The 16,541-nt window shown below is 43.6% G+C and overlaps 1 protein-coding gene across 1 annotated transcript in view; it reads left to right on the forward strand.

Annotated features, from left to right (window-relative positions):
• Positions 1–15,222, forward strand: part of T265_06297 (hypothetical protein) — a gene marked incomplete at both ends in the record, with an annotated part of 38,499 nt that extends 23,277 nt beyond the window's left edge. The window contains 7 exons of the mRNA XM_009171524.1: positions 3,967–4,315; positions 5,224–5,700; positions 6,989–7,160; positions 7,298–7,361; positions 10,121–10,527; positions 11,851–11,983; positions 14,443–15,222. Coding sequence (XP_009169788.1) covers positions 3,967–4,315; positions 5,224–5,700; positions 6,989–7,160; positions 7,298–7,361; positions 10,121–10,527; positions 11,851–11,983; positions 14,443–14,862 — 2,022 coding nt within the window. The remainder of the gene's footprint in view (positions 1–3,966; positions 4,316–5,223; positions 5,701–6,988; positions 7,161–7,297; positions 7,362–10,120; positions 10,528–11,850; positions 11,984–14,442) is intronic.
• Between the last annotated feature and the right edge of the window lie 1,319 nt (positions 15,223–16,541).

Genomic DNA, 16,541 nt, shown 5'->3' on the forward strand with positions numbered 1-16,541 from the left:
TTCCCTACCTACATAGGCACGCTAACAATACTAGTCCACTTTCCTCATAAGTAAATTGTTTATTCACCTGACAATGGAGATCGGGAGAGTTGTTTTTTATACCGTTGATGCTTGGCCCGCTTTTGAATTGCACTCATAGACGTTAATTGGTTGGATTTGTCTTGCAGTTTTAGGTACACTGCTTACTGACGTCTCGTTATTGTTTGGATGAGTGTTTTGTGAAACGACTAGATCAGTGTTCTCAGCCACCACGTTTTCATTGGGGATTAAAAAAACCTTTTCGCCTCGCCGTGTCTCTTCTGAAGCGAGAGAACGCCCATTGAGTGACTAACGGTCCATCGTTTGTTCTATTTAAACTGGGTAAGCCCTGATTCCGAAAGAAAATAACACCGGCGAGAGCATACATTAGCTCCGATGGACTGGATGAATGAGATGGCCTTAGAAATCCAGGACCCGTAATCCTGATGATGCTCAACCAGTCCACTTAATTTTCCTGCTGTCTTAAGATTGCAAATCGGTCATCCAAAGGCTGAAAGTGCATCATCGATCAAAAGCCGGGTGGCATGGCGATCGCCACTCGTAACATTTCTGAATGGACGACCGCACCCATATGTCGTTGTTGCACTTCTTATGCTATGCTGTCCGTGATAGGTGGTGAACCTTTGCTTGCATCAGAGGCTGTGGTGATTCAAACACCGCATGGCAAACAGTGATGTGACCCATTGATTAACTGCAGCAGGGTTTTGTGATGAGCTTCGAACAGTCAGTTCGATTGGTGAAAATGTCCTTAGATGTAAATTAGAAATCACCCCCTTCGTGAAGAAGAACGATGTTCGGGAAGCCTAGAAATCTTTGCTTTTCCTAAGGGTTTCCTCAGTCAGAAATTACCATTTACTTTCGAGATGAAAGCAGTCAATGTGCATAGTCGATACTTGAAGTGGTTTCAGAGGTTTCAATCTTTGGCTATTTCAGCGTGAAGGAAACACGATAAGCCATTTGAAATTTGTCATGATTGCGCGTTATTCGTACGTTTTCACTCCATTTACTGAGTAAACTTTGCGCTAGCGTGAACAAGTATTACTTCCTATAATTCTGCTCATCCGGGAGCGAATTGTCCCTTCTTGGTTGCATATTAACCGTATTTCCTTTCCTTATTTAATTAAAAATGGCTTGAATTACATTCCTTTAGTTGAATCGCTAGGAGAATCCATACCTTTCCTGTCAGCTGATGTAATTTATCGTGCTTGGTGTTTCGAATTTCAGTTTGCTGTCCGTTATCTGTGCCGGATGGAGGCATATCTTGTGAAAAATTACCTTTTTGTGACATACCTTCCATCGCACTTTACCGAACACATTTTACCATCTTCCTTGTTCGGCATGTTACATTGCTTTTGTCCCCAGTCGCTCCCAACAGCTATGTGAATAACTGTCCTGATATAGTTCCTACGAAGACCTCGTATCGAAATGATTTCCCGATAAAAATCCATTTTGTGCTGATGGATTGCTATCCTTACAGAAATGCAATGGTATTTGCGAGCCCCTGGTGCGCATCCTTTTGAAAAGATTTAACATTACGCGATCTTCCGGTGACTGGATTTCATCCACAAGAATGTTTAAAGCCACGTACCAACGATTCAGTTTCCATTTCCGACTCCATGGGCTCTGTCAGCAATAGGCTTTTGACTGGAGTGTTCTTTTTTTCGGCGCCAACCTTAGCTTTCAGACTTTTCTTGTCTAGGCTTGCGGTGCCTGCCAGTATCTTAGCCGTCGTCATTCTTTCGGAAGGAACTGGATCAATGCACCGGAAGGGTAGCACAGTTGAGCCACTGTTCCCTTCTTGTTGTATAGCCCGTTATGGTGTGTCATACCTGTCACTTCGTCGTGTTTCACCTTTCAGTTGACGCATACCAATTACCAGACATCACAAATGGATGCTGTACATCGGATCATTGTGCACCTTTTCACCAAGTGTGATCGTTTATCTGAAGCGATCGCATACTTATCGTCCAAGTTCCCGGCAAGTTTTTTTTCATTTCTCAGATTTTTTGCGCATCATGATGGGCTTTTCATTATTGCTGTTTATCATCAGTTGCCTTTATGCACTGTTTACAAGTGTTGTGTCTAAGATTCAACCATTCAACCACCGATCCTTGCAGGGCGGACATCCTTCTGGGCTGAAGAACTATAAAGTCGACCTGAACGACCTTCACAGAAAAGTTTTTTTTTCTTAGAATGCTGAAACACATTGCAACATGCACGGTTGAACATAGTTTCTCTTTTGAATCTAATGATGATGTAACAAATTTCGATTCACTTCCTTTCTGGATGCGTTTGTTCAAAACGATTCTATCATTTTAGTGTTTCTCTTAAATGATCTTCAAATATGTTCACCGCTGAAATATTCCGAAGCATGTATAGGCCGCAATCATCACCCTGCTTATGTCGCTCCAGTTATCTGCATGATGATGAATAGATTGCGTGGTTTCCCGTGACGAGGTCCACTATGAAATTTGGGAAAAATCGTACGCTTTCCACTACTCCTTAGCGGTCACCATGTACACTCTTAGATCTTACTGCTTTACAATTCGGCACAGTCAAGCCCGGTAAGTTGGATGAAAATGAACGATAACGCACCTGCAGTTTGACTCGTAAAGTCCATCCTGCCGGCATTGTACATGGTCAACCATCGTCCAAGCTGATCAAAGTGCAAATTTAGAGTGATTGTAAACTGCAGACTTCTCTAGATTTCCCTGTTACTAGTGTGATGAAATATTGGTAGCTTGGGAGTCCTTATTAGTTTCTGAACATGCCGCTTTTTATCCGCCTAACAACTGGTCGGCAAAGGCTTTGTCACTCCAGGGCACATTATCAATACACGGGTTAATAGGATACTCCCTCCTTATTTGCTTGCGTTTACATGATGTCTGAAAGTCTGCTAATGTAGCCGGTTAAATAAGGTGAACACGATGAATTTTTGCTCCCCTCTCGCACTAGCATAAGCGAAAACAAAGAACGTTGAAACACAGTACTGCCCCGAAACAGCCATTAACTGACATCGATGTAACAGGTAAGGGCGAAAGAACTGTAGCATTACCAAACTGAAAATCGTGCCAGAAATCAGGTGAAAAACATAGAGGAAACGACAACTCGGATTCCTCTCATAGATCAGTTCAACTGGTGTAAACAATCAAGCGGAACATGGACCAATGAATCGATGACTCAGTGGGAGAAGAAATGCAAACTGATAAACAAATAGGAGCATTCGGTTAGCGGATCAAACGCAATCAAATCCATCGCTGTAAAAAAGGGTACCAGTGTCAAACCACAACGCCACATTTCGCAGGCCGACTAAGGAATTTACGAGGAAGCTGTCCTCCACTTAGCCAATCACAAGAATCGATGTTACCACAAGCCGGTAAAGAAGAGACAGCACCCAACCGCGCACCGATGGTGTCTCGTCTACTGATAGCGCAATGTCTGCTTGGCGAACAGAGTTTCATCTACCTGATCAACAACCAAGCTTCCCCTGTTATGGATAAGTGAATCATTCATAGGTTATAGGCGGTTCTGGTGGGTTCTCTCCCTGAGCTTGAAGTGTAACATAGAAGCCTCCATACCACTGGATCGGATTCTCGTTAATTGTTTACTTTTGAGGGTCTTTTTGTTGGGCGTAATGTGCTGTCCTCCAACCCGAGCTAAGAAGATTTACAGTATGGCGTCACTTTTCAAGCAATGCGACGTATTCTAAGCACTCGAAATTCTCAGTAATTTATGCCTGTATATGTGACGTCGAGCATGAATGTGCCACTCGCGTGATATTGTAATTTACTTGGACCAACTGAGAGATTTGAAATGCTCGGTGTTGAGCTTTCTACCTGCGTGGCAGAGTATAGTCGATGGATAGAGAAAACATCGCGTTGACAGGTTATTTTACTGTCGGTGTTACTCCATGTTTTGTTGTTTCAGACCGCTCCTGTTCCTCAGGATCCTGCAAGCCCCTCTGTGGTGTCCATCCCATTACATCCGGATCCGGTTTCTAGTAGATACTGGCCAGATACAATCTTACGTCTACACCAGCTTATTCCTGATCAGTGGGTAACAGAGGTATCAAGCGATACTCCAGGAATGTCAAAAACTACATCAGAAACAGGAGAAGTGCGCAGCAATCCAAAGTTACCTGTGCTTTATGGGCATATGTTGCTACGGTTGCTCCCGATCCTCGAGGCTGTTCTAGCTCATTTTATGGAAACCAATCTTCCTCTAGTACAGCTCATCCCGTTTTGTCATGCTATATCTCCGTTGTTCCGTTTTCACCGTGAGTGACCCTCGTTTCTTCCCATGTGTACTTTACTTGTTTTCTGAATTCAGCAGTAGTTTTCTAGGATATAAGGTATTTTTCGTGTGCATTCGATGAGTGGTCTCTGCTTAAGCGACCGGAAGTATCCTTAGGTTGTGTAGGGTGCCCTCATTAAGCCTAGGATGAGGTGATTGGAACACGCGGTCTTGTGTTCTTGGATATGTGTTGTGCATTACCGACTCATTATTTGCCAATAAGATCGTTTTCCACCGTTTACTGGGAGTTTAAGGTTACTACAAAGTGCCCACCTTAAGCGTCAATGCCGCTTACCTCTGAATTATTGTGTCTGTTTCACTCCCTGGGTTTATCTGGAGCTGTTTTCAGTGACGCAAGCCAATATATCGATAATGTTTGGAATTTTTAAGTTTCATCTATTTTTTCCTAACGTACGAAATGAAACCCTCCTGTAATGTAGCTAGCAACGCCAACACGTCAATATTGGACAGAGTGTGGTCGTTACCCAGCATTGCAGCAACAGTGTGCGAATACTCACGGAGACTGTGTCGACTACAAGCGCCATTCGTAGTTATTGTACTTTACGTAACATTTATGTCCAACTGACTAAGATAAAAAGAACTGGGAATCATGTTTGAAAATGATCAGCGCTTTATTACTTTCGCTTGGTCGCACAAGTTGTAAAATAAAAACTCGACAATGAAGTCCTCATCATCGCAATTGAGCATGACTCATTGATCAACTGCTGAGTGGGGTCATTTGAGTGAGCATACTGGTGAGCATGAACGCTGGTGTATTCTTTTTTTACTTGTGCTTCCATGCCCTCAAAAGTCCGACCATTTGAACTTTGAATTGAGGACTTGGTCAATTTCAAACCATTTTTTGTAGTCAATCCGTTTTGTTCCTTTCAGGGAGACCACTTAACATGTGCTACGTTCTTCTCCGGGAACATTGGCATCTCACCCCTCCAGAGCTTGAAGCCTTCCTGGCACGGGACATTCCAGACGCCAACTCGATGAATGACAAACGTGTGATGTGGCTTGCGGATCGTTTGCGCGTACAGATAATTATCTATCATGTCCTAAAGGACCATCATCGGCTGAGCTGCAGCCGAACCACAAAATCACACGAGAAAACCCCTGAGAAAGAATGCACTTCTTTTACGTTGCTCAACCAGTCCTTATGGTCAGAAGTCACGTCTGGTGTGGATGCTTGTCTAAAAGCTTTCGACATTGTGCGTAATAAATACCCGGATGTTGATGGTGATCCTGCTGTTTTATACTCCGCAGAGTCCGATTTGCAATCAATTCTAGTCAGTTGGTATCGCTCCCGAAGCTTTCTGTTCGACGTATCTGCGATGGAATCACTATTGGCCCCGATCGTTCTAAGTAGGTCTCCATGCTTCTTTCCACTGACTGAATTGTCATAGATCCTTTTCTTTTTTCCAAGACCCACCCTATTAGACTTTAAACTTTCTTCCAATGCGCCAAATCGCCTCATCAAAATTTGTTCTGGGATACATTTACTAGGAGCGGTTTTGCTTTTAAGTTATCTATCCTGGGCTTCTAGCCAAACCTGCAAACTGAGCATTGCGTACTTTCTTGCCCGACGTAAAAATTGTCGGCCCAGAAACTTGTACACTTCGCCTGCTCTGTGACATAGACTGCCTCATTTAAAGTTTATGACATCTTTGCTATTTCCATGACTGATTGGTGAATAAGTCCTATCAGAATCTGTAACGAAAAGTAGCGAAAGATCCGGTCAAAACGAAGAGTGGTTGGACTTTTAAAATGGGTCGTCTTCTTTCTTGGCATTTCAAGATCCTACCAGAACCCCCTCTACCTATTTTGACTACTTACCACGTCTCAAGATCGAACTCTCTCCTGGATCTGTACGTATTTCAAATCGTTCCTTATTTTTTCTTCAAATGCATGTTTAGCAAACTTTGGCCGTCCGATGGTTACGCATATTTTCGTGAACGACTGATCCCAGAGTCTGAGCTTCTGCGATTAGGCTTAGCAGTGAAGCTAGCCAGAGTTACTTGGCACTCGAACTCACATTGATCGGATGGCCAAAGGAATTAGTCTGCAGCCTCAGCAACACCGATGGATGCATTTCGTCCCACACTATTACTGTGGGGTTTTGTTGTAATGTGACTTCCAGTGACATTTAGGCGGTGGCATGAAAAAACACCCTAATCCTGTTTGAAGCGATCAACTGTGACGCACAATGGACGTGCTTCTATATACTCCAAGGCCACTAGTTTAGAAGCCCAGGTATCCTGGTACGATGCGATCGCATACGATATTCAGTGATATAGTCAAACGGAGCAATCCACTGTCTGTCCGTTGGAACCATCGTGAGAACATGCAACTCACTTCCATGAAAGCACAATTGGTGAATGATCCCTGTAAATCTTCTGGCAAGTAGTGTGCACAACCCGAAGCGAAACCCACTCAGAATACTTTGATGATATCTCTGATGGTGGTAAAACGTTCACAATTTAATTCCTCAACTCAGCTAGCAAAATGGCCAGCTCGCTTCCAAATCTTTCGTTCTCCTTTTTTTCAAAGCACTTTTTGTTTGCTTTGCCTCTTGTCTGCGATGCTACCGTGTCAGTCGTACCCATTAGTTATTCTTTTTAACACCTAAAGCTGTTTACCATCTTTCTCACAGGCACTCAAAAGCACGGTTTATACGGTCATCCCGCCGCATGGCGCCCGTGGCACTTGGAGGAAAATGTCAGCGTACAAGCTGCTGGTCTCTATGCTGCTGCAGTTGGACTCATGTCTTCTTTCACCTCCCCATCGGAATTTGTTACTTCGTTGGCCGAATTTCTCTACCCTAAGTAGGTTCGCTCGACTGTTTTCTAATTACCCTTATTTTTCCACGTAATCTTTTTGATGTGTAAGCGTTGTGTGAAATTTTTTGTTGCTTTTAGTCCATGCTAATTCATTTATTTGTTTACTTGCTTCTGCTAATCAGGATAAACGCTATGGACTTGGGCGAACATTTGAACGTAATTGGCTCCTTGGTCACAATTCTTCCGGTAGGTTGTCAGGTAACATGTTTGTTGATGAGTGCCATTGCTTGCAATTCGGGTTCAAGTAGAAAGTAAGTCTGACAAAGACTCGGGGACTAGTCCTACCTGATGATTTCCAAGAATGGCGAAGCTATCAAAGAATTTTCAGCAAACTTAGCAGTATTGTGTTACGTCCAGACTGTTTATTGTCTTCTAACACTGTCGAAACTGTAGAACATAGTCTAGCAACCAAACTTGAGTGATCTGCAATTCGCTCAGAGGTTCGTACGTCTTCCTATCATGAGTAGCGTTGAGCCCGAATAATCTCTGTCGCTTTCTGCGTTCCACCAGGGTAACTTCAACTGTCTCTGTTTTTTTTTCGTCAGTGTATATTTGAAATGTTTAAACCCCACCCGGTGTTCATTATCCCGATGTCTACAACCTCACCTATTTACCAGTGATCAGCTTCTCCCATTGTACCGACGAGTTAGGCTGGGACAAAAAAATCACTAACAATAAAACATCGCGTTTATGAAAGAAGGCTTACCACCCGAACGAGTCGTAATTCCCACTGCATCTAACGTTATCGTTATCTTTCCAAACAGCCTAGAGGCAATTCCGAGCAATCAAATCTGGTGTAAAGTGTGTGCCAGCTTCAGAAAAGTGGTGGAATAAGTTGGAGTATCTAGTCACTAAGACCATTCCTGAGGTGCCACGATACGGCTGTTGTGAAGGTCAGGTGGGAATATCGGATAACGATGGTCAGAAAAGCCGGTGATTGCAGAGCTAAAATACGTAAGTTATCATCATGCGCTGAATCTCGGCAAGGGGTTAAATAATACTGCACCAAGAGTTTGTGATCGCAGATAGCTTTCTCGGCCGATTGCCGCCATTGTGGACATGGGAATCGCCAACGATAGCTACAACATGGAGACCGGATTGTGCTTTGTTTGTTGGTGACATTAAGTAAGCAGGAAGTTTAACCTTTCTCTATTGGGTAGTCTATATGCAAAGCGAAAGTATCTTAACTTGACGAGAAGTAATTTCGAGCCAAATCAGGTAAGCAACATTCGAGGGAGATTATCGGAGAGAAGTGAAAGAGTCTGCGGTCCGGAAACCCATCCGCAAAACGGAGACAGTGTTAATAGTAGACAGGAAATTGACTATAAGTGATATCACCCTCACCGGATATTTACGTCGCAGTGACGGATTAAGTACGTTGGGCAGAAGATGATAAGAGTCGCTTAGCTGAATTAATGTTACTGTTCAAACAACGGACATTGTTGGGTGATGCTTCGAAATTGTGTTATGTATGTTTCTATCCGTTTAGGGAATCCGAACCTATAAATTTTGTATAGAGAACTACATAAACTCGGTGGTTCGATTCCTCTGAGCGGCAGCGTGAGCTTATTCAGTAAATCTCCCATCTCTTGTTGTTCTGGGCTCACCCTATCGCCCAACATTCTTTTCGTTTTATCCGTACTAGTTAGTTCAACATATTATGGGGATTAAAAATTCCAGTTTCCGGTCTAGCTTGGTGCTGTCTCACCAGCTGACACACTAATCTGTCATCCTGCTTTGCGCAAAGTTGTACCTCCGCCTCAAAAGTTAATTCTAGTACCTTCAAGCTGCTTTAGAACGAATGCTGAAGGAGTCGGTCGGAAACAGTTGTTTTAAAGAATTGGACGTCGTCATCCATCTTTTTGTCCGTGAAATAAGTGTTTTACTATAAATTCTGTCCATCATTAAGTTTAGAAGAGATATCGTGTAGCCGGTAACTTCGGAACAGCTTCTATCATGCTGCTATGTCCATGATGGTAGAAACTCGTTCTGTGAGGGTGACAACATCACTACGAGATCAACCAAAACAAATCAATTTGAGTGGCACACATGCTTCTGAGGGAGCGCTATAGTGGAATTTAGTCGTGCGTATCTGATTGTGAAAGTGGCAAACCGTTGGATGTATCCGCTATTCATCACTCACAGTGAGCCTACTTACCATTATTACAAGGCAAAGTCAATGTTATGGGTGAACATTTGTTGGCGTTCGATCGTTATTTCGCACTGTTGCACTCTCTGTCTTGCTCCTAGTGTTTCATGCACATTACTATCTACCGCGTATTCATCTAGGTTGCTTACCTGAACATCATGAAAGCCCTATTTTTTACTAAACACTTCCGCTTCTATGCCCAACGTACCACATCCGGAGTGAATCCGCCACACCCGTCAGTCCACCGTGGGATGACAGCACTTGTCTATTCCTGTTTTCCAAATTGGCATCGGCCCAGGCAACGACCCTAGATGGATGCTACATTAGTGTGGCCTACTATGAAAATCGCACCGTTGAAATCATCATCGACGGTTGGTTTTTCACCCAACTTGCCCAGTACCATTTGCATTAGCGTTCGAGTTAGTTGGAATTAGTGAGGGTCGCAGTGCATTTTGTGTTTACCACTGTATGTAAGTGGCAAAATGTTGCCCAGCTACATGATGCAGACTGGCCAGTGAGGGTATAACCAAAGATTTTAGTTGAATTTTATCCCCTTGGCCGCACAATGAATGGGGCGGTCACCAAACAGGAGGGTTGCCCTCTGCTTCTCTTATCGGCCTAGCCTCTTAATCGGGGTATAAGCGTTTCCAGTGTAGCAACTAGCTGAAATTATGCCCATATTACAAAGCGCTATCTACATTTGTATGGGCTTACACAATTCTGTTCCGTTCCATCCCTCTGTGGCCATTATTGTAAGAGTCACTTTGATTCTTTGTTCTGTCTTGTTCTCTTTTAGAATGCCTACCATAGGGTTATTTGTCAGTTTGCTATAACTTTATTCACGGACCCACTTTTGACGGACTCCACGTTGGCTGACGACTGGCCGGAAGTGAACACGAATGAGGTGAAAAACTCATCTCGCTGGCGTCTATCCGTTCGTAAAAAAACCTATCGGAAGCTAACAGAAATGGAAACTGAAGAAAATGACATCACCTCGCACATTCCTCCACGAGTAGCAGTAAATTTCTTCGAAGAGATACTCCCCGCACAAAATTCCGTTAAGCAAAATGGAACGGACTACAGTGAGTCACGGACTGAAAATACAAACTTCTCTGTTGCGCGAGAGGCATGCATGCTGAAGGCCAACTTATGGCATGCTGTGTGGAGCCACACCAACACAACACAGCTCACCTCACTACCAAGGTGAGTACTGCGTGTTCCCATTTTCAGTTAGACTTGCTGCAGCACTCCGGCGTTTTGGTTGAGCTCACTTCTGTACAGTGATTACTGACGAGCACTTACGTGAAACTGTCCTGATCATGAGTTGACCTGAAAAGCCGTCCCTTACCATGTGCACTACACTCAACGTTCTATTCTGTTCGTTCTTATTTTTTTTTTGGAGAGTGAAGTAGACTCAACGTTCTATTCTGTTCGTTCTTTATGTTTTTTTGGAGGAGTGAAGTAGCCATGTGTAAGGGTGCATGGAATTTTCGGTTATCAACACTTGGTGTAGTAAATGTAGTCTATTCGGTGCAGCATGTTTTAGGCATGACCTCCATTTCCACTATCAGCAGTATATTGCTGACTACAGCCTGCGGGCATTTTGTGCAGTTGTTCGAGATCCTTGACTGGTTGTCAGTGTATGAGGGTAAAATGCAGTGGTCCCTTTTTATACGCCCATGTTTTGAGCATTTTAAAGATCCAATGATTTGGGACCAGTCGGGTAAGTCTTCCCATTATTTGCGCGCTTGTGTGAAGGGCCTGTCAATTAGCGAGCTGTGAACTTGGCGTTCACCAGTATGGGGAAGGTAAATCTGCGCTCCGGAAGTGAAGGCACAACCTCCCTATCGATGAAGTCACATGCTAAAGACAGTGGCTTGGACACAGGAGCACACTGGGATTGCAACCGTACCGTGTCCACTAATCGGTCCTTCAATAAAGAACATCTCCATGACAGCCCCCTCTGTCAGGCAGTAACAAGGGGTGTTTACCTGGTTATCTCCTGCATGGGGGGGGGCGAGATAGCTCAGTGATTAGGGTGCGAATTTACTGCCTGGAAGGTTCGCGGTTCGAACCCGGACTCTGCCTCGTACTTCCTTCTGGTTTCATGGCAGTTAGGCACCGAAATGGTGCTACCGCCGAACGACTTTGTTCCGTGGAGCTTAGTAAATAGCCGAACTGCTGAATTAGGAATAATGATTTGAGATCTGAGACTTTCAAAATCCTGATAACAAAGTGCTCAGGTTAATGTAGTAGTTTCTCAGAAACCCCTTTTTTTAGAAGATTGGTGCACTAATTTCATGACCGGTAGCGAACATTGTTGTGGATTCTCAATGCAATAGGTTCCCTTAGAGTAGGTTCAGCCATATTACAAGAGGGGTCCTTTACATATTTCGTATTATTTACGGGCCATCTGTATTCTCGTTCGTACATCGAGTTATGCATTTTTGCTTATGTATCTTCAAGTGGGTTCACAAACTTCAATTAATTCCTTTGCTGATTGAACTCTTCTGCCCCCTTGCTTAGCCTTTTTGCAGAGCGTATCCTCCCACGCCTGAAAAACGAGGCACAGCTGCTTATGTCTTTCTACTTGGTTTCTCCGCTGATGGGCACCCTGTATGCTGAACGTCACGCAGAACGCCACGCCAAACTGATTGATGTGAGTCTTGTTCTGTTTAGGATTTACGTTCCATCTCAATCGACAGCGTGAACGACATCAGTGGATTTCAGTACAGTACCACTTAGGACAGAAGCCACCCTGAAAATTGGGACTTTCGCCCTTTCCGGGAATCAATTCTCTCCAGAATTTGACGCTTAAGTTCCAATACTTATACACCCTGTCATACAAAAGCACGAAGTAATCATGGGTCCTCTCAGAAGTGCTTTCTCTCCGATTGAGTCTGTGTCCTGTGATAAATGTGGTGTAAATTATACAGTTCAGCTGATGCTTCAAGGCAAAATTCCTGACTTACAAATTGGCTTGAAAAGTGTATCATCTAGAAACCAACCCAGAGATCGTTGGCGCATAAGAACCAGCCTCTGTATTGGGTATAAGTGGTCCGGAAGTCACATTTCTAATACTTTGCAATGCGGGCCTTGATTACCTACCTGAGGTTTGGTCGCGTATCATGACAGAAGACAAAAACATGTGAAATCTATCTACCTTGTCTTCAAACACTTTGTCACTGCAGACTTTTTAACACAGTATTAGTCCGCAATGAAATGGTGCTTACGTGACGACCAGTTAGAACCACAGGAAGAGCAAACAACTGTCACAGTAAATTTCGGAGGTATTCAAAAGCTCTGTTTACCACAAAGAAAGCTCTATTAGTTTGATGTCGAATATTAGACAAGAGCGTTCCTGTAGGTTGTGTCGCGTGAGCCGATAAGAACTTAATCTATCGGTGTGTTCTTTCTCTCCGTATATATTTGTTTTGTTTGCCGCCAGAAATCTTGACAGTTTCTTGCAATCGAAAGTAATCTCTCTAAATTTTCATCCTTTAGATGAAAGGATGTTTTGATTTTGGTCGCATTGTAGCCTTTGCCTAGGTTTTCGGAGATTTTAGATACGGATTCACAATTTTTTAAGATATTGCCACCTGGAAGTGGTTCTTAAATATTCTTGGTGCCAACTGAAGACTGTGTGCTGTTTCACAGCCCTGTCAGAGCCACGGAAGGAGATAGTCCTTTGATCAGCCATTTGAGGGCGAGATGGCTCAAGTGGTTGGAGCACTTATTTGCTGACCGGAAGGTCCGTGATTTGAACCCAACCTCTGCCTTTCGACTTCCCCTGTCTAAGCTTGGGCAACCTGACAGTATCCCAGCCCTCGTGCTTCCTTCGGGTGGTATAGCAGCTAAGCACCGGGAGGGTGCTACAGCCGAACGATTGTTTCCTGTCGGCCTTGTTTGGCATACCCACTGTATCTTTGAATGCTTCTTCATATCAGCGTCAAAGTCCAACAATTTGGACTATGATGGAACCTGCAAATGTATTCTTCATAACCTCCACCCCATGCTTGTTCTGTGTGAATCTTGTATTCAACCACTACCGTGCTTATGCTGTTTTCTGGGTTGATCTGGCAAATTGACTTGACTCATATGAGGGTAGGGCATATTATTTATTACACCTCCTGTGAACAGGTCCACTTTATTGTTCGATTCACTTCGTCCGACAGGGTAGACTGACGATTAGTTTTGAGACTGATAGAATATATGGTTCAGTCTTTCATTGAAAGACCGCAGCAAATCAAAATTCTGTTGACGGGTTGCTTAGAAGAGGTCTTAAATCCCCCTTCTATAAGATCCTACTGGATAAGTAATGCGCCCATCACTAATGTGTGGTCTTTCAAGCCAATAAATATCAGAACTCACAAATTCAACTGTTATCCTTCTTCCAAGCTCCTCTGTTTGGAGTGTTTCTTTGAACAGGTTGAATTTGAGTAAGGACCAAACAACAAGATCATCTTTCATGAAGACCCTTTTTATATAAAAACTTGAGAGCTTTGAAAACATGATAGTTTCAGCCAGCTGTCATGCCCTTACGTGTTGTTTTTCGAAATGGCGACCCAGAAACATTCCGATATTCAATGTTTTGTTTGTATCCGATTTCCGACCTGTTCAAGTCAAGTTTGGTCCATTTGAATTCACTGGTGTGGCCAGATTGTGCACCAGTTGTGCTGGTGGCGATCTGCTTAGAGACAGTCCACTGATAAATCCACGTCAATAATAAGCTAATCAGATGCAAGTGATTAAATAGTAGGCTCCCCACATTATTCCAAGCACCCAGTCGTATGAAATCATTCATGGCGTGTTAACCGTCACATACTCAATATCTTTTTATCAGCCCAATTTCATTCGCCCTGCACGTCATGTTATACGTGAACATGGAAAAGCACACACTCCTTTTGATCATCGCTTCGTAAAGGCGCAATTTGGATAATTTGGTGTGGTATATGGTAACTAATCCGGCCTTGTTTTTATCTTGACATGTGGTAGCACTCCGGCAGGTGCTCGAGAATTAACTTCTTAATCAATGCAAACTTTAGCCTATCACTCTGAACAGTTCATCAACCTATTTCTTGTCTTGACCATCTAAGTGTCTTATTCTTGTTGTTTCAGCTCACTGCGGAACTGTATCGTGCAGTGCTTCAGGTAGATAGTCACCTAGCTGCAATACCTGACAGATCAACGCACCATCCTGGAGAGGAGGTCAAAACCAACACTGAAGCTGACGCAAGTCCTCCTAACAATACTGGTGTACCAATGGTTCATGCAGACGCGATTGCCGATTTGATGTACCACATCAAGTATATGTACGTTGGCAATGGTGTACTCGACCAGGTACGCCCTATTTTGCCCAATTTGAGGCCTTGTTTGAGAAAGCGTCTCAAATTCATTCTTCCTCCGTCTGAGTCGATGGTTGCGCAACAGCAGCAGTCCTCATCACAGCCTAGAAATGGCGTTCCCGGTGAAACCATTTATGAAGGGCGGGTATATAAAGCGTCTGCAAAACCGCCTTTGAGTGGAGAGGATTTCTGACTTAGGAAAATGAAGAATATTCTCCGATACGAGGAGTCTGTATATAGTTTTCTGGCAATATAACATTTTCGTACCATTTTTGTCCCTTGTCCAACTCTCGACTTTTTGGAATTGGATTCATTCGTGAAAGATCGATGCGTTATCTATTGTTTCCATTGACGATTCGTTTTTGGCGTTTGGTTTCTAACCACAGTACAGTCCCTTTGGCCCAGTTCTCTCACGTGCTTTACGGCGCACGAACTACTACTTGGTTGTTGAGGCTTAGACGTCAGGGGTGGATTCAAACCGGGGAACTCTTGTTTCAATAACTCGTGCCTGGATTCGATACTGATCTGGATCCCACAGGGCGGAAAAATTCGGGTGTTGCTCTGCCCGTTTTTGAGCTCAACTCCGATTGACGTTTTCATGGTCACGGCTGTACCTAGAATCCTGAGCACACCATATTTATCAACGCATGGCATTGGTCTTGAGTATGGCACCAGCCAGCCCGGTGACCTCATTCCGCTCACTCTATATTGGCATCATGGTCTCGCACGTGACACCACACCCTATGCAAGCCGGTTGTGGTTCACCATCTATGCGTAGGTGTATGGTCATTGTTAGCCGGTAAATCGTTTTGAACGCCAACCACCCAACGCCCCAATGGGATAACAGTTCTCTGGGATTTCACCACATTGCCTTCCATCCGCCGCAAATCAGTGCGCCGTCCATTCAGGTATCCCCTTTCCACGTCGTTATTACAATCATAACGCTGGTATCATTAACTATGCTCCTATGGATAACATTTGTCTTGTTCGCAACAAGCAATCGGATACTGAATCGTCTATCCATTCACAGGAGGCTGATAAAATCAAACTCAGATCTCATTAGTCATATCCATTCAGCTGTCAACCAACTTCTTTTGGTCTTGCTCTTTTCCATGTCATGCCCTCAAGCAGCCTGTTTTATACTATCATTAACAAATCCAAATGGTCATTGAACTTCCAGCTCATGAAACGAATTTAACGTGCACAGGACGCCTCAACTAGTCCAGTTGCTGACAATACTTATTTTCATTCTGTATCGATTAAGTCAATCTTCCGAAATTGTACCCGTGTTGTTCATTCATTATTTCTATGCACACAGAAACGGACTGAACGTCCCTGATCTGAACACATACTTGATCGAATTGATTCCTAATCTGGTTCAAGTCATTGATTCACAGTGTACCTTTTCGACCTTGCCACGCCATACAGTCCGTACACTTAAAAAATGATACCTGATAAATGGGGGTTTATGTTTCTCATGTGCTTTGACCCACCGTTTCAACCCAGGTTATTTTGCGAATCCGCCACCTGCTACTTAGCTGGAATTTTCCAACTATAATCCTAACAACTGATACGACGAGAATAGATGCAGTAACCTGGGTTAAGAAGGTCGACATAAGCTTCGTTTCCGAAGGGCTTGGTGAACAATCGGTAATTCTTCATTTGAGCAATATTTTGCTTTTGACACAACACTGATCTGGTGCGCTAATATGAAGACATCTTACTGATTGGTTCTCCGTCTTGCCTTAAAACCTGGCCAACTTGGTGACCTGCTGACTTGGTTTGAAGAAGCTTTTATGTCAAAAGCGTAAGGTTGCCCAAACAAAAAAAACACCGATTGTTTACCAAACCCTTTTGAAACGATGATTTCTC

Source organism: Opisthorchis viverrini (genome assembly GCF_000715545.1).
Source record: "Opisthorchis viverrini unplaced genomic scaffold opera_v5_127, whole genome shotgun sequence".
NCBI lineage: Eukaryota > Metazoa > Platyhelminthes > Trematoda > Opisthorchiida > Opisthorchiidae > Opisthorchis > Opisthorchis viverrini.